Below are 19012 nucleotides of genomic sequence, written 5' to 3'. Positions count from 1 at the left end.
CTTTTTTTGTCTCTTTCCCATGTCGAATTTGTTGCGTATTGAGCGATAAAACATCGGCAACGAAGAGACTCCAACGGTAGAACGAATGTTCACTGCGGGTGATTGATAATTCCTTTAGGGATCAATTCGTCATTAGAAACCTTCGGTGAAATGAAACTCCTCGCATTACTTCCGATGGAATTGGTTGCAAGCGAATCTACTTGGAATTGGGCGTACGCTTGAGATCCAAAATTCAAAAGAACCAGAACGCGGGCATTAGTTACGATCTGCTTATGGACCGGCGGCAAACTAAAACTAATTACAAAAATGTCCTCTCGGTTGCTATGATTATGCGATATACGGCAAAGGTTGTACCATTAGTCATAGCTTACAAATTACGGTACGCATTTTTAATTAATTCCAAGTAAATGTTACTCCACCCCTTGGTGCCACACAAAGATTGAGATAAATGTGCCATTTTGTGGTAATGGGCGATGCGTTACGAGTTTCATGATTGCACACTTCGTCGGACAAATGTCATCTATTTTGCCGTGGACAGAAACTAACGACTTTCACACGAAGATTTTCTGAGCAGCAGCTTCCCCCATGGAGACACTTTCGTTAATGCATTGACAGTATCCTTCAAGATATAGTTCCCACAAACACACACACACACACATGGATTTATCCTCTCTCTATTGCAATTTCTCTTCCAGCCGTGTCTTGTTCTTCAGTCTTCTGTAGCACTCGAGAGGGTATTCAAGAGTGTGATCCATCGTTATTCACCGCGCACACATATAAAAACATCCCTGCGATGTGAGGATGAAACTATGACGTTCAACACATCCCTGCACATCACTCTGCCGGAAGAGTACGGAACGACTCGTTGACCGTGCCCAAAAAGGAACGCGAGATGAGATTGATGGCACACTTCTTCACATCTCGGCCTGTCACGCGTCTGATAGCTTGACGTTCTGTCTGTACATGTAGCCGCAGTTGGTTCTAAGAATAGAAACCGTGGCCTTCATCCTCCATCCCAGCAGGGTGCTTTCAGTTGAACCAGTTTTTTAACCACAAAAGCTGATCTCTGACGAGCAGGGAAAGCAAGGGCCGACCGAGGCTAACAATTGTTTTCCGCTTTATGGTGAAGTGAAACCAGATTCCTTGGTGGGGTGAAACCAGATTGTACAGAAGATGCGAACTGGCCACAACAGATTATTCATAGGATGTTGTAGTAGGAAGAAGGTCCTGCACATCCTTACTTTGTACAAGCAGCTAGGTTCTTTCATCTTTCACTTCTATCAGTAAATAGTAAAATAAAATAAATAGTAAACCATAGTCACAATAACATAAAACCATGCATACAACTGCATTCGGAAAATTACACCACAGTCTTGCGTAGCGAATCTTTTGAATCGATCGCAAACAAATAATAAATAGCTTTTGCTCGTCAGATTATCGAATTACTTTGAAAAGCTTTTAAATAATTACCGCTTGTGGCTAGCAGCATCCGCTATAGACGACAGGTTGGAGCAAAATGACATGCTAACCGGATTAGAAGTTTCAATAACCGAGAAGAGTAAGACGCCATTCGGTGTTGGTGTGGTTTGTTCTGGTAAAGCTCATTCAGAAGTTAGTTTAGTGAGATTGGTACACAGTACTGCAAATCTCATTGTAAGGGTAAGTAATTCCAAATTTATCATCTTCCAGTAGATGGAAAATAAGAAATCAATGTCATATTTAATGACAAATTCCAATTCATAACTTAGCAGAAAAAAGTTAAACAGCTTTAAGCCTGTTAAAGAAATAAAAATGAATTTAAAATTGTAATAAACTAAAATTGTAAATTAACAATATCTTGACATAACCACCCGTCAGGGTATATCATTTTGTCTTACCATTAAGTTAACTAATCCTATTTTCCCTTCGGATAGTAAATCCTCAAGACCCGGCGCAACGACGGTTGAAGATTTCCTGAGAACTTAAAACCTCAGGAACTCACGAGTGATTTCGAGTGATTTGCGTTTTGAAGAAAACCTGGCCCATTGACAAAAACCTCAAAAACTTTTTGAGACAACTTTTCAGGAATCGTTTTGACAGAACCGATGCATCAGCTGCGAGAGACTTAGGAAGTTTGAAGAAATATCTCAACTGTCTTGGCCCCCCGGCTTCAGAGCTTATGCAGATGGATTTAATAATTATCAAAAAATTGCTTGTTTTGTTTTTTGATATTTATTGGCTACCTAATTTTATAATTTCATATTGCATGGTGAAGTAAAAAGAAATTAATCTCAACTTAAAATTAAACATAACTATTTATGTTCAAATTTTTCAAGACTTTTGAGGGTCACGTAGGCCCCTACGAAGGCCAGGAAAGGCTTCGAAAAATTCACCAAAACTAGCATCGGAATAGCTCCTAGAGATATCTGGTTATAAGGACAACACCCAAAGAACATAAAAGTGAATGAAGTCAGCTATTGTTATGTTCACCAAGTGCTGGACTGGTACTGAATAACAATTCAGTTAGCAACAAAAATTGAATGTACTCATGGAACGTTTAATTTCTCTATAAAAAAGGTAAGTTAATATATTCTAGAACGTGAAAATATATGAAAAAACTACTAATTAGCAAAAGCAGAAATCCTTCTTTTTTAACAACTTCTCTTAACTTCATTTTATGCATGCGAAAGATTCACGCATTCCTCACAAGAAGCACCTATTCTAAAAACCCGGCAAACGGTGACAATCTACCTTATATAAAACATTTGCACATCTTCTATTATAGATGATTCCTCAACCATCGCAAGTACCGCCAAACGTACCAAACGTACTACAGATATTAAATATTATTCTTAATTAGCGTACAGCTGGAATTAAAAGCTGAATGTGGATATTGTTTTGCGAGACTGGGAAAGTTTTTTACCCCCGCAAGTATAAGACACTAGCAACCCAACGATATTGTTGCTGACGTCATAATGCTTTGCGTTATTCAATTTGACTACGTAATACTACGTTACAACTTGTCGGCGAATGAAGAAGACCACAGATCGTGGACGGGCATAAACAGTGTGGTTACACGACTGCAAACGGGGGATTTGCTACAAACGGTACATCTGATAAGTTTTTCCTATTTAAAAATTCGCATTCTCTCACCTTCGCACAGCACAACGTGCGCGTGTTCTCGCTTTCTGCTGTAGTAAGAAGAAAAATGGTACATAATTAAGCAAGCACAAACTGCAAATGAACACATTTCGGACGCAAGAAATGGTGCAAATAATTAAATGAAAATCTTTTCTTCTGCCACCTTCGCAATGACGCATTATGGAAACTTGTTTGTTTTGTTGATGTTTTTTATAATATTTACACAGTGCTGTAACTTTCTGTGTAACATTTTTTGCGTTTCAAAAAAACGATAATTAACGTGCAAAATGGCGTTTTCGTTTGTTGTTTAAAATTGTTCTACAAAAAAATAAAACGCTTTAAAGTAGTTTAAATTATAATGTAAAATATCACAATCATTTTTAGCTTTCACCCGTGCAGCTTCCGTGCACGGAACTGTCACGCCGCGATGAGTGTGAAGATAAAGGGTTACGGCAAACGGTCGATAATTCTCTAACTTCACCCGCGGATACACATCGCCCCCGTGGGGAGCGTAACATGTGTGGGAGCACGTTTAGGGACGGTTTATAGGTACCGGGAATGTTCTCCTGGTGCTGACAGTTTATGAGTTTTGATACATTAAATTTTCATTACTGCTGCTGCCATCATCCCTTCCGTGGTGTTGGTGCCTTTAGTAGTGTCTGGTGCGAACCGCGGTGTAACAATTCGAAAACGTCGCGCAAAACGAAAACGATAACAGTGATAAAATGAATCCCGACGGAACCATCTGCAGCACTGTGGAAACCACTAGGACGCTTTCCATACCGGCTGGGAGCAAGCGGTTGTTTGTTTCATAGAAGTAACTCCTAAACAAACTGTCACGTTAAAGTTTGCTAACTTATAGGGCAACATCCGGTACGCGAATAGATAAAACAGACGTACACAGTTCGGAATAGGCGAAAATATTTTATTGGAAAACATAAATAAAAGTTCATTAAATTAATAAATAAAAGGTATTTTAGTCTATAGCAGTTTAACACTGATAATATGTAACCTATATGGGGCGTTCCGGTGGGGTATGTGATAAACGGCGGTGGTTCCAAACGACAGAACCTATCCGGCTGCGTGGTAAAAACAAGTCTAGTGTTGCGTCCATCAATCGCCAACTTCTTTCCGGATTTTAGGCGCGACACTTTGCAGTTTCTTTTAACAGTTTTAGTTTATTCGGCGCGTGTTAAAAAATATATTCTATCTCTCTCTCTCTCTCTCTCTCCCTCTCTTTTTACCTCTTTCTCTCTCTCTCTCGCTCTTTACCTCTTTCTCTCTCTCTCTCTCTCTCTCTAAGTCGATAGGAAAAAAGGGGCCAGCTTCAGTGAGCTTTTTGTTCGGCGGCACTCATCACACTCAGCCGAAATCCTCACCTCATAAAAGAAAGCGCCCTCTCGCGGGAACGCACCGTATCGCTGCCAATCGTTCAAATCGAACATAAGTAAGCCAGAATTGGCCGGCGTGACCTTAGAGGTCGTTATGCCAAGAAGAAAGAGATGATATGTAACCTAAGAAATCGTGAAAAGCTCGGTTTATATTAATCTCTTAGTAGGATCAAAAATACTTAAGCATTGTCTAAATACAGTATGCATAACCTCCTTGCTGCCATCTGGTTTGAAGAAAACAACTCCCAACAACTCATTTCTGTACAGGCTCAATATAGTGCACTTTGGTACGGAATTATATGCTGTTTTCCGGAAATGGAAATTTGAAACTGTTCTATCACGCTTTCATATGGCTTTCATACGCTCTATAGACGAGACCCATACATCCATAACCAAGCCTCCAAGCATGCGCTTAATAATCTATCCGTAGTTCAGGATGCAATTGTGGCTAGACCAGCGTTCCTGCTGCGAACCTTTCAAACGGTAGCAGTCATTGAAAACTTTCAACAAACCAGCATCGCTACATGGAGGGCCGAAATATTGCTTCCGAAAAGTTCTTCGTATCAGTACGTGTAATGAATGCTGTGGACCATTTCCAAAGGCTGAGGTATTCCGTACGCCATAGGCTCTGAGAGCGTTGTTGGACTGCTGAAACGTACCCGTGTGCCTTTATGGTCACTGTTATTGAATTTTCAGATCTACGAGGGTACTCGGAAAATTCCGTCCATAAAACTGTCTAATTGCAGTTTCTATTCTTTTGTGTCCATCTGCACCTATCTGCACTAGTGTGTTGCATTAGTTTCCATCGGAAAGTAGTTTCTAAACGTTCGTAATGCCAAGCTGCGAAACGAATCCACGCCAAACGAAGGATTTGCGTGTAGAAGATTCGTACGAGCTCTTAGATTCAGAAGCATAAAGTTCACTCGAAACACAGCAACATTAGCAGTAAGAGAGTGACTTCTTATCCTCACAGTAGGACTGTTTCGGGCTGCTGGTGTGTCTCAAGTGCCGCTTCCTCAAAGCGTAATGAAACGAATCAATTAAGCACCATTGATTACCTGCCTTCTCGAGTATCGGCCATACCAAGCACCACACTAATGAGTTCGCTTGTAATTGCACAGTACACGGTGGGCGGGATAATCTTGAATAAATCTTCGAGCCGCTTGGTTCGAACGAGGTTATTTTGCGTGCACCGTCCCGCTGTGTGTTGCTTTTCACGTAAGCGGATTACTTGCTGCACTCATTTTGTTACCGATTAGAGCAGCAAAACGAAGAAAAAAAAAATAGCGAATAAAGTGTGCAGTTTTAATCGCTCCGATGGTAAAGTATGTTTTTCTACCGGAGTACTTTTAGAAGTGGGACCTGTTTTGGGTGCTACTTGAGTAAAATACAAAATCCTTCCCACGGCTGAAGTTAAGGTACGGACAAAAATACTGTAAAACATAAAGTTTCCAACTTTGTTTTGAGCGAAAATTTGTTTTATAGCAAATGTTTCTTTGAGTTATGAAAATATATTTTATGCATAGAAATAGTTTACGAAAAAATGCAATAAGTTATAGGCAACAAGAGAGGAATAAAATATTTTCAACTTTGGCAATGTAAATTAGGCAATTTCAATGCATCATACCTTAATACACCTGAAACGATGTTAAGGAGTACAAACTTCCTGACCGTTTGTAAATTCGCGACAGGCTCTTGGGAAGACTTGCGCCTCTTGCCACAGACTTAGTCAGTAGTTATCAACCTTGATTTGTTGGAGGCAAATCGATCACCGACCAACTCTATACTCTACGGCAGATCCTCCAGATGTGCCGAGAGCATCAGATCCCAACGCACCACCTGTTCACTGACTTTAAGGCGGCTTACGATACCATAGATCGGATCGAACCAATTCTCAGGGAAGCTCGTACGGCTGTTGAAGGCCACTATGGATGGGGTGCGAGTGAGACTATGGCAAGGTGAGAGTATCGAACATGCTGTCGGAATCGTTTGAATCTCACCATGGTCTGAGACAAGGCGACGGACTCTCCTGTTTGCAGTTTAACATCGCTCTGGAAGGTGTCATGCGAAGCGCGGGCTTCGACATGAAAGGCACGATTTTCACCCGTTCTCTCGAAATTCTCGTCTTCGCGGATGACATAGACATCATTGGACAGCCATCTGACTAAAACGCCGATAGGACTGGATTGAGGATCAATGCGATGAAGACAAAGTACCTGCTTGTCGGAGGCTCTAACCGTGGTCTAACACGAAAAGAAGGAACTCGGAGTTGACGGCGAGATGGTAGAGGAGTTCTACTACCTTGGAACGATTGTAGCTTCAGACAACTTCGTTCAGGGAAATCGGGCCTACTACGGCCTCCACAAACTCCTGCGATCCAGAAGACTCAAGCACGATATATCGCACACTGATATGTCCGGTAGTCCTCTACGGCTACGAGTCCTGGACTTTACTAATGGAGGACGCCAATGCACTCACAGTTTTTGAACGCCACCGTTGGCGGTGTGTACGAGCAGGGCATGTGGAGAAGGAGATTGAACCACGAGCTAACTGAGCAGTTTGGCGACGCATGTCGGACTCATGCTCAACCAGGAAGGTGCTCGTCAGCGATCCGTTCAGCACTAGGCGGAGAGGAGCACAGCGAGCTCGTTGGCTGGTGTAGTCGAACCTGTCGGAGATCGGATGCAGCCGTGGATGGAAGACTGCCGCCTTAGTCCGAGTTTCTTGGAAACGGATTGGCTACCTGGCCATGTCTTCATAACGTGCTCGACCATGAGCAGGCCAAGAATAAGACGAGAATGTATAGTAACATTCACGATCGTGGCAATGAATTCGCTTCAAATAAACGTGCAGTTAGTAATGATTTAATTATCCCATCGTAAATCATCCTTCTGTACTTTGCTGTCCAATAAATAACCCAATAAAAAAATTCCCAGACATACATAAAACAAACACCAAACTAAATTGCATCCATAACATTAGCACGCAAATCAAACAGCAACGAACCATCCAGTTTAAAAAACCATAACTTAAAAGGAAAACATCAGCAACATCGACAGTTGACCAATTCTAATTGATTAGGTAATACCTTTTATGATTGATTATGCTTATTGATACTGCCCTTTTTGGCCTTCAAAGTGAAAACAGTTTTCTGCTCTGCTGGTGGCCGTGTGAGCGATACCCGCATAAGCTGACATCCGACAAACGGACGATGAGCCCATACCACAAACTCTCACCGGACCCTAACCGTTCATAATAATAACAAACTTCGGGGTTGGAAACGATGAATTCCCACTCCGATAGGTCCGATCTATTATTCATCAATCAACCAATGGGTGGGATTAATGCCGCTCGAAACGGATCGATCGGAAAGGTTTCATCTGCCAATTTCGCTCGAATCGCACAGCGCCTCACAGGGTTGGAGTGTAGTTGGTTGTTGCATCGGAAAATTCCTTGCAGCATATGGATTTAAGCGTAAAGGATGCGGCGGTATATTACATTCCTTCCTAGAATTGTTCGTGGTCAAATAATAAGCTATAAAAGAATGTTCACTGTGAGTTACTGTATGTCTTAAAAAAAAGCGTATAACATACGAAAAAGGAGAAAGGTTCATCTGAGCTTTTGTCTTCCGAAATCAAACATACGAGAATAATATAACTTATAACATGATACCGTTTCATTGTTTTCGTTTCATTCGGAATAGTTGAATTCATGGAGAAAAAGGCTCTGTTTTATGCACACGCTATGAAAACTTTTCCCCGTCTGATTCCCATACACACACGAAAAAAAATGTTCAAATGTATCTTCTTATTTAACTACGGAAAAACCACCGCAGGGCACACACTAATTAAGCACATAGCACATGCATTGGCCAATGTATGGTTCGTGTTGCTGAGCATGAATGGAAAATAATTTTCCGAAACATCAAATTTTCCATATGCAACGTAGCGGAAAAGCTTCCACATTGGTTGGCGAAATGTGTTTGAAAGCTTCAATTCGTCGATGCACCGAAACCGTGTTCGCTGTTTGAAGTGATAAAATTTTAATTACAAAATACCAATCCCGTTTTCCGAACTCTCATTTGCAATGGCGGGAGCCCGTTTGCAATGGGTGGAGTGATTTTAATTTTTGCATGGCGTCCACGGCGGCACTAACAGGGAGAAGCGTCTGTGTCATTTCGAAATATTGCATCGATATACCTAATCACCATGGTAATTGCGAATGTCCAAATACAGAAGCTAACATTAATCACTTTTAGGATGGGAAACTGCTTTGCTACTTTGTGTCCAGTTTCTAACCCAATTTAACTGCATGAGTTCACCGTTCCGGCGTGTTATAGAAACAAAACAATCTAAAACCATCGTTTTAATTAATGTTTTTTTAAACCAACATTTCCAAACGTCGTAAGCCTATTAGCACACACAAACACTTAGGTAAACAGTGATGCACTTTTCCATGTTCGGTTAGCGTCGGAAAGAAAAGTCAATAGTTTGGACCCAACCAACCAAAACACATTCGACGCTAATGGATAGCGAAAATAACGAACTAAATTGCATTTTAACGCAACAGCACCCTGATTGGACAGTTGCATTTACCATTTAAACTAACCGAGCACCGTTGTTCTACGTTTGGCGACTGGGAAAAGGCTATCAATTGCTGTGCGACTAACCAAATGACTATCGTTAACCGACTAGAACGTTGCATTCCGCTGTAAATGAAAAAAAAAACATATTAAAAGGAAACACATTATGCACAGCTTTGTTGAGCTTTGGATACATTTTACGGCTGGTTTGAGTTGGGATACAGCATATCCCGGAGACGATATATAAACAACCAACTTTGTCTCGATACACACAGTTCCAGTGTGAACAGTTTGCTTAACGAAACGTGCAATTGGAAACTTCTGCAAATTGTGTTGTGAAAGCGTCGAATAGGAAAGATTCAGAAATGCATTCACTTAAAGGTCATCGGTTAATTATAGTAGGAACAGTGCTGATTACGTTGGAGTTGCAATTTTTCCTGTGCCAGCGTAAGTATTCCTCACGAGTATTTGTACACTTTGGCAAATAGACATGGGAATCCTTGAAACAGAGTAGATGTTTCCTTTCCGAAACAAAAGAAAATTATCACGGCCTTGTTGGCCATATAAAAAAAAATCTTTTTAACAGTTGAGCAATGTCGCTCCATAAATTTATTCTAGAGTACACTTGAACTACCGGACCAGTCATTTTGACTGGAACGCTTCATTTTCATCAAATTAATTTTTGGGGTTAAACAATCTTAAGATAGTTGAAACATGAATTTTACATATATATTGTATAGTAAGATCACCCATATACAATAAAATATAATGCAACTCTTCGAAATTGTTAAATAATTAACCAAAAACGAAAAATGCTTAAAAAACTTTGTAGTTCTAGTGTTAAGTAAAAATCATTCTTAACTTAATATTACATAATCCTTCTCACGTGTATCCAATTCAAAATTTAAACAATTTCCCATAACAAAAACTTCAACTATCTTTTCACCAGCAACTACGCCCGATTTACGGCAGCGAGAATCAAAGGCACGCATCGACCAGCTTCAAACAAAATCGATGCTACACACTATCGACTCCAAAGCGAAGCTGGACGGATTGAACCGTGCATTGTACGAGCAGCTACAACACAGCCGTGCCAATCTACGGCCCTTACAAGCAAGAGCCACTCAGCTGCAGCACCATTTTGATGCCTTTCAACGTACAGCGCGCCGAGCAACGGCGGATCCTGCCCGTAAGCGCAACGCACGCAACGAACTATTACAAGAGGCACAAAGGTTTCGGGCCGCCGTCGAACGTAAGTTGCAAAGCTTCGGTCCCGTTGATCAGCACTACCGGAACATGCGAACGGTGCTTCAATCGAAATCGAAGAATGCAGTACTTCCGAGTGGCTGGGTCGACCGTGACACCGAGCGTCAGATGGAGCTAAACGAGCGTATCTACAAGAACATCATCAACCTGCTGGTACAGCTGATCGAATGTCCGGTTAACATCATACACGACGTAATGGGACCGTCCGTAACGACTGTTACGACTCTTCTACCACCAGAAAGTCCTACGGACAATGGAGTGGAGGATGAGGACGATGGCACAACGGAAGGAAACACATATTACGACGAACGTGAACCCATCGAGCTAAACCAAGATGTCAATGCCTTACCGTGGCTGGAGGGATTTCATTACTAACCCTGCGACGGTACACGAACAAGAAGTTGGTTTTGACCGCGGGAATAATTCGGTTGCTACGGTCAAACCCACCATCGGTGTAATGATTGGTGGTGAAACAACTTGGCAACACACCACCAACACGGCGTTCGGGTTTATTGAGCATATTTTTCCACGCAAACCAAAACGGATGAACAAACAAAACAAAACAAACGCGGGAAAAGCTTTAGGGGATTGATTCGGTATCGAAGCAACATTTGTATTCCAATCTGTACGGCTCTACGGTAGGCCAAAGACCAAAGTGGACGGATAATGATGATTGTACCTTCAGAAGGAGGAGTTATCAAACATGTAAAGCACAAAATTGTATTCGTTCCAGTCGCATGCCTCTATGGAAGGTAGTAATCCGACCCGAATTCAAACACTTCTTGCCTATCGTTTAATACTGGTGGCGTTAGAAAGTTGTCTGAACCGTCCTAATCATGCTTAAATATTAACCAGATTGCTGAAAATCCCATCCATCCCGCCGGTTCTGCTTTCAATAAGCTCGCATATGCCTGAACCGTTCCATAATCACTTCATGTAGAAATGTGCCGGAAAAAGGATTTCCTCACGCGACGCACAAAACCCTACTTTTGCAAAAGCTTTCTCCAGAATGGAAAGCAAAAAGAAAAACGACAAAAAAGAGAATAAAAAGTTTTCCTCCCCAAAAATTTGGGGGGGGAGAAAATGCAAGCATAAATCACTTTTACGACACATCTAAATCTTTGTTCTTACACTGTTCATCATCGCATGTGGATGTGTCTGCGCTGCCTTTCGCGTGTGAGTTTGTACGATTTTCTTTACCATACTCCAGTCCACCCATACCTTCTTCTTTTCAAACGCAAACTTCAATGATTATCTCCCGGACGGTTGCAGCAGCATAACCGTTACCGTCGACGTCGACGGATGTGACATGAACCGATAGATACGGCGGTTCCTTCCTTTCGAAGCGTTTCTTCGTTTTACAGCACTGAGACAGGGCAAAAACTTTTTACCCTTCACCTGGCAAAATCCTGCCACGAAACCGGGCGCGAAACGATCAAGCCAAAACAACGATTTAACATCCATAAGTTAATCATAAGCTTTTGCGATGGATAAGCAAAACCAGCAGATGAACGATGGAACGACGAAGCAAAGGGGAAAGAGAACGAATCGTGAAAAACAATCCCTGGATTTATGGGAAAATTCAGGCATTTCATATTACGCTGTTTTGCAGCGCGCATTGGCCTCTGGTACGATGTAACGATGTAGGATGATGGGGTGAAGATAAGATGGACGAGTACAATGTACGGTTGGTTGGGTTCATCTATCGATCGCTTTTCGAACAGCGAAACGCATTCTCAATCCAAACTTTGCCATCAATCATGTCAGCTGCGGAACATGGATTGGAAAATTTTCTTCCAACAGATTCCAACTGATGCTGCAAACTGCAACACTTCGCCAGCGTGGGGATTGGATCGTACAGCGCTTATGTCATTGTACCGTTTTGTGCTCAATCTCGATAACGATAACGGAGATCAATCCATTTGAAATGGATTATTCGAGATTGAGAGTTCAAAAGATAACTATTGGAATGAAAAAGAAACAATCGATTTTCACTATCGAAATTGGGTTTGATGTAAAATTTCGAAATCACAACCATTCAGGAACGAACAACTGACAAGTATACCGACGTATACGATAATATCGACAAGTGTAGTATTTGTCAAATTAATTCAGGTTAAACAGAAGATAAAGTCGTCCGCCGATTATACGGGTACTTTTTATCTGGTTGTCTTCTTATCCGTGCAGCTTCTGAAATGACAGCTTCATATCGTATGCGGCCAGAGTAAATAAGAGCAAATATTGAACTGTATTATATAAGCACATATCTGTCAACCAAACCGTGTGAAACTTTTATCAGTGTTACTCGGTTATCCGGCCAACATGGAGTTACAACGTGCCTGGATAATCGACGCTCCACTACACATAAAAAAAATTACATTCGTACATACAATGTATGGATTGTTGCTTCATAAAACTATTAGTGATTTATTAAAAAAATCAATACAAATTCACCAAGTGTTTAATATAATTCTCATAAAACTATTACCGTGCAATTAAATTTAAAAATTATTACAAAAGAGTGTACATATATTCCAATGGGTAGAGTTCTTTTGATTTGTGGCTCAAGTTGTGAAAATGGTATGTGAAAATCAATTAAATCTGCCAGGTGTTTAATGTAATTCGCATAAAACCATTAACATGCAATTAAATTAAAAATATATTACAAAATAGTATAAATTTCATCCGATAGAGGCCTCTTGCTATACGGCCCGGGCTGTATGGAATTAAGCATGGATGAATATACATTTGAATGGCGAACAATACGATCATATCGATCTGACCCCGTTTCGCATCCTTGAGCGATATTGTATGCTCTTATTAGCTGATATTGCCCGAGTTCTGCAATGATGGTGCATTGAAATATATAAACTGCACCATCATCTCGTGTCCAGCAGTGAACCAGGAACACACTCACAATCGTTCTCCTCCGTCACGAAAGAGGGCGGGGAAGAAAAAAATGGATGCTTCCTACAGTAAAAGGCTCATAGCAGAGTATGCACTTGGCAGCACTTATTAATGGAAGGATCGTGTAAGTCTGACATACTAGGGCTAGGACATAACCTAGTTTCCAGCTGCAGTAACAAGCCGAAAGGATTACTCTACCGTTCGATGGAAAACAGATGCTAAAAGTCATGGACTTTAATGCATAATGCACGTATCTTATACCGACTCACGTACGTAATCGTATATTCTTATATTGTGCTGCATTCTAATAGGATCACTAGGATGGTATATATCGGTCAACGAGCGTCAAGCGCATAAGGTACCGATGTTAATCAGCGTCAAACCCGCTGCCGTATCGTATTATATCGATTATTCTTATTGGCACAAAACGATTTCTGCTCCGTTTTCAGAATAATGTGCAGGATTAAATCTACACTTAAAATGCATTTTTCTTTGTTGCCTTTCCGTCGAAGTTTTACATCGACAACTAAAAAAAAACCAACAACGACCAGGCGTCTCCATTGATCCTCGTTCTGCTATCAATAGCCTTCCGGGTATTTTTATCGTTTTCTCATCATAGACATAACAAAAAAAAGTTGCAATATTTACGAATTAATTTGTACATCCTCAAAGAGCACAACAACAATACACCAGTGCATATCACAGTACATGAGAGACTAAAGTACGTGGGCCAATTGCTGAACATCTGCTCAGGGAGGGCACAAAGGAAAACAGGGAAATCGATAACAATCGAACGTTCGCTCACACAATTACATCTTCCGATTTTCACTAACGAAAAAAAAACAATGTTTCTGCATAAATTCCTTGTTATTTTTTCCTACGAAAACGAACACAATACAGTTCGTGTATTTTTTTGTATATTTTTATTTTACTTTCATTTTATATTTTTATTTGTATATTTTATTTTACTTCACTACCAAATACTGAAAGTCCTTTATATTTAAAATGAGTGTTTTACGTTTTACAGGGTTTCGAATCATATAAGGGAACAGTTCAACAGTATGGAGAAAGATTCAACCGCTCAGGGGATGTTTGCAACGCTTTGGTGGAACTTTTCACTCGCTTAGGAGAATTTTGCAAGCATATAGGGGAATGTGTCAAGCAGTTAGGGGAGCCGTGCAATCATAGTAGGGAATTTTGCAACCGCTGAGGAGAGCAATCTGTCAACCTCCAAAATGTCATCTTTGGTCGTCCGTTGTTTGTTTATATTGAGCAATTATCCGTAATCAAAACGTTTGCGAAAGCAGTTTATTTTATTAAGCTTATTTTAAATTGATATTTTGTGTAAATTTATGTTCATTTTTTCGTAATGCAGCTGCTCAATGTAAACAAACAACGGACGACCAAAGATGACATTTTGGAGGTTGACAGATTGCTCTCCTCAGCGGTTGCAAAATTCCCTACTATGATTGCACGGCTCCCCTAACTGCTTGACACATTCCCCTATATGCTTGCAAAATTCTCCTAAGCGAGTGAAAAGTTCCACCAAAGCGTTGCAAACATCCCCTGAGCGGTTGCATCTTTCTCCATACCGATTGAACTGTTCCCTTATATGATTCGAAACCCTGTATTTTAAACGCAATTATGAACATAAGCTTTGAATACATTGAAATGCTTTAACGATTGCAATAATAATTATTATGTACCATTGCATTAAATAACGCATTAAAGCAGGAAAACATTATATTATATTTATTATTATACTGAACAGATTTTTACATTAATGCTCGTAGTGGTTAATCCAGATTAAACTCCATTTTACAATAAGACCGCAATTAGAATAATTTTTTGTTAATAATATATATATATGTAAAAACGAAAAATGTTAATTGGGGAAGACCACAGGATCACCCTGTATCGAAGGAGCGCAGAAAGAACTCCGACAGGGTATAAGGGGATCATTAGCGAAGCAGAGGAGGAACGAGAAGGTTTAAAATAAAGTTGGTTGCTCCCGTTAAATTCCTGTGTGCGACTTTGTAACTTTTTCCTTTTTTAAATACAAATCACAAAAAATAATCTTTTATATTAGCAATATTCTAATTAAAAATTGAAATATTGACACTAACAATATACACGCAAGTAAAACAAAAAAGGAATCGGCCTAGACAATATATTTAAAAGACATGTAGAACTATCCGACAGATCTATCCATCATAGATAAACAATATAACAACAAGTAGCGGAAAAAAATTTACACCCTATTTGACGAAATTATAAAACAAAAGATATTTTATGAAAAAAAAATTCACTCAACACGTTAACTGAAATTAAGAGAAAAGCTTCATTCCTTATTGTTATTTTTTTGCTAACAACAGTGAGAGTAAAAGGCTTCGTATAAGAACCTTACAATACACAATATTGAGTAGCATAATGCCTTTTACATAATGTTAGATTCATCATGTACAATCCATTTTTATTATTCGAGACTTTTGTCCAAAACTGAGCGTGTTCAAACTTAACAGTATGTACATTACCGACCAATACTGACCGGATCCGGTGATGGATCTTAATCTCATTAATTTTCACCACTAGTGCTAGCTTCTTATGTCCCCCGCTTTTGATTGTTTCCCTCACAATTTTTCCCTCACCTTTACAACGGCAACCAATGTCAGCACTTACAGCAACATCAAACGTTTGAAGCTTTGGAAGGCTTTGTTTAATTAATTTTCTCTTTACCTTCAGCTTAATTTAATTCATTTACCTGTAAATTGTTCCCCAGATAATCCTTCTACTACGGCAACGGCCGAGAATGCCGGCCAGGCGCCATGTTAAGTGTGAGAAATTGAATAAGGTCCAACCCAACTTCCGGAGTGGCGAGCCACAGCGATTCAACAAAAAAAACGGACGAAACAGAGCAACTACAGGAAAAAATGAGAATCTAAAAAATAGTCTCTTTCTACATGGATCCACTTCTTGTTTTGCTGTACCCTGGGTTGTGCTTTTCGATGACACTCAAGAAGATGTCCGTGTCCTTCCCCATCGTCAATATTTAAACGCACTTCATTTAGCATGTCATCCATTGCTGTTACTTACAGTTATTTCATTCCTTCTGTTGTGTAAAGGTTTTTTTGGACAGCGTTTCTTCCGTTTTTGTTACTCACCATTAACGATGGTCGCCCGAGTAGGTCCGTTCAGGCTGTAAGCGAAAGTACGCAAGAGAGCAAATAATTAAACAATTTCCCGTGCAACAAATTGACGATGTTAATGAAGAGAAATATTTACACCCAAAACAAGGGACAGACAGGTTAAGCACTTTTAGTTGTTTAAATATGGTTCTAAGCAGACAGATGTAACGAGACAATGACACAAACATTTTATAGACAGAACAGAAGTAAATAGAAAAGAAAGGGTTTTTTTTTATTATTGGAATTAAATTTCTACACTTTAAACGTAAAAGTAAAGCATTATTAAAGGCGTTCTAACACTTGTTTTAGATTTTATTTTCCTTCATTTTTTGGCTCGAAAAACGTTCAAAACTTAGGTTGACAAATAAACTTATAAATCCAAACCAAACAAAACATCCATCGGCTTCACTTAAAGGTTTTTTAAAAAGAAATCCAAATGCTTTTTGCAAGAGGAAGGAAAACATCTCCCGTACACAAAGCGTAGACTTTCCGGCCGTACAAACAATGGAAATTTCAACGTAACCTTCTACCCGGAAAATTCATCACATCACACCAAGACGAAAGGAACAGAAAATAATACCAAGAAAAAAAACGTACAAAGTAATCAGAATCTCAAAAGAAAAACCTAAAACAAATGAAAAATTTCCTCGGTAATCCTGCAAATGTGTTAAATAAACGAAGACATTCCATTTCATGGAGCGTGAGTCAGGAGTTTGTCTTTCGGATTTTGTTCCTGTTTTGTGGCAGCAGACTCAGGATTGCATTTTGCGTTGAGGTTTTTGCTATCACTTTTTTCACGTTCTTGCGCTGCTAGGCTGTTAACAATCGTTATTTGTCTTTCTGTGGTTCGTTCATTGAATGCCATCGAGAGAGGGAAAAGGGATAACATAGAAAAATGTTTCCTTTAAATTACATTAATGCAAATGTTAGATTTTAATTTAAAGCTGTTTGTCCTATTTAATGTGATGTTAAATATTATAAATGAGGCTCTAAAATGAAATTTTATAACATACATTTCACTACGCTTTTTGTGGGTCATTTTGTACAGTTTTGTACGAACATTTGTACAGTAAATTATTTTATCTAGTTCAAAATAGTATGCAACAAAAAGCAATTTTATTCACCGAAAGTTTTAAAAAAGCTAATTTATGTGTGTGCTCGTACGTTTTGCTTTTCTTGTGCCTTTTTTCACATCTTTTCCTAATCGTTAGCAATGTCAAGAGAAGTTCTTTTTTTCACGTCGAATGTTAGTCGCTATCCAACCTCCGCTGCGTGCAGACGTTAATCGAGGCTACGAAAGTGCTAAAAACAGACAAATAAAAAAGTGATTGCAAATAATAACGAGCGTACCCACGATGGGTCATAGCTCCCAGAAAAACAAAAAGCGGCCGATCCCCATGGGAACTGCTACCAGGCCGAAACGCAGAATACTGCCAAACATAGCACAACAGTGTGCAGCTAATCCATACGCACCTCTACTATCGCTAGAGGACAACGAGATCGAGATCACGCACACAACTCCTAAACCATCTGGCAACGTCAAGCCAGAGCACGCACCACCACCAATAACGGTCGCCAGTTCTAATGTTCTGGACATCCATAAGAAGGTCATGGCATCTGGTGTCATGCGCTATACGACAGCGACTACCTACAAAGGTATTATAGTCCGCACCACAACCACAGCTGATTTTAAGGCCGTTTGTCAAATGCTGAAATCGACAAACACGGAGTTCCACTCATACCAACTACACGAGGACAAAACGACCAAAATCGTCTTAAACGGCCTAATCGACATGCCAACTGAAGAGCTTAAAGAACTTTTACAACAGGAAAAAATCAACCCGGTGGCTATAAAAAAACTACCCATCAGGCAGCAGCGCTTTGACCAGCAGGCATTGTACCTGTTGCACTTCACCAAAGGCTCAGTAGACATGAGTATATTAAAAACAATCAAAGCTCTAAACCACCAAATGGTCACTTGGCGTTACTTCTCCGGGCAACCTGGTCCTATGCAATGCAAAAATTGCCAAAGATTCGGACATGGTGCTGAAAACTGTTATAGAGCGCCGTTGTGCATTAAATGTTCCTTGGAACACAAATCTTCCACGTGTCCATTATCTGCAGAAGCTGGCGAAGACAAGATCCCGACGCACAAACTAAAATGTGCAAACTGCGATGGAAACCATACGGCCAATTATAGCGGTTGTCCTAAACGGCTAACAAAAACAAAACCCAAAACTCAAAACGGAACAATGTTCGCAACTACGCAAAGGCAGGTAAATTTATCTAGCAGTGATTTCCCTCCACTTCCCTCCCGTAGTCAAAACCCATTCCCTACTACGCACACTAATCCATCCCGAGTAAATGGTCAGTCACCTCTCTCATATGCCGACGCAACTAACAGCACTGACCTTTTCAATTCAGAAGAACTAGTGCAAATCATCTCCGACACATTTCATAGTCTGCGTGGATGTAAAAGCAAAGAGGACCAAATCAAGGTAATCTTTACAATCGTTCAAAGATATTGCTATCGATAAATGGAGCAGTTTACAAACATTAAA

At 40.1% G+C, this 19012-nt stretch overlaps 2 protein-coding genes across 14 annotated transcripts in view; one reads left to right on the top strand and one right to left on the bottom strand.

The window, feature by feature from the left end:
• LOC125764280 (uncharacterized) overlaps nucleotides 1–19012 on the bottom strand; it is a 153973-nt gene that overhangs the window by 55905 nt on the left and 79056 nt on the right. For 9 of the 13 annotated variants that reach the window (XM_049428350.1, XM_049428354.1, XM_049428346.1 and 6 more), the window contains one exon: nucleotides 16428–16462. The exons of 2 other annotated variants lie outside the window; for them this stretch is intronic. The gene's annotated coding sequence lies outside the window, so the exon portion shown is untranslated. Of the gene's footprint in view, nucleotides 1–16359; nucleotides 16463–19012 lie in introns of all 13 variants that reach the window. 2 more of the 13 variants (XM_049428355.1, XM_049428345.1) reach the window with 1 other exon arrangement.
• On the top strand, nucleotides 7325–11441 carry LOC125764346 (uncharacterized). The gene is made up of 2 exons (XM_049428507.1): nucleotides 7325–9540; nucleotides 10043–11441. The coding sequence occupies exons 1-2, from the start codon at nucleotides 9459–9461 to the stop codon at nucleotides 10732–10734; spliced, it is 774 nt and encodes a 257-aa protein (XP_049284464.1). The 5' UTR covers nucleotides 7325–9458; the 3' UTR covers nucleotides 10735–11441.

The sequence above is a fragment of the Anopheles funestus genome, chromosome 2RL (genome assembly GCF_943734845.2).
Source record: "Anopheles funestus chromosome 2RL, idAnoFuneDA-416_04, whole genome shotgun sequence".
Classification (NCBI taxonomy): Eukaryota; Metazoa; Arthropoda; class Insecta; order Diptera; family Culicidae; genus Anopheles; species Anopheles funestus.
The sequence above is the reverse complement of the archived record's forward strand: the minus strand, read 5'-3'. Positions and strand labels throughout refer to the sequence as shown.

Excerpts from the sequence above, each read along its gene's own strand:
- LOC125764346 (XM_049428507.1), top strand. The coding sequence starts at position 9,459 with ATGCATTCACTTAAAGGTCATCGGTTAATTATAGTAGGAACAGTGCTG. Across the intron at positions 9,541-10,042 it reads GCAATTTTTCCTGTGCCAGC|CAACTACGCCCGATTTACGG; the intron begins GTAAGTATTCCT and ends TCTTTTCACCAG.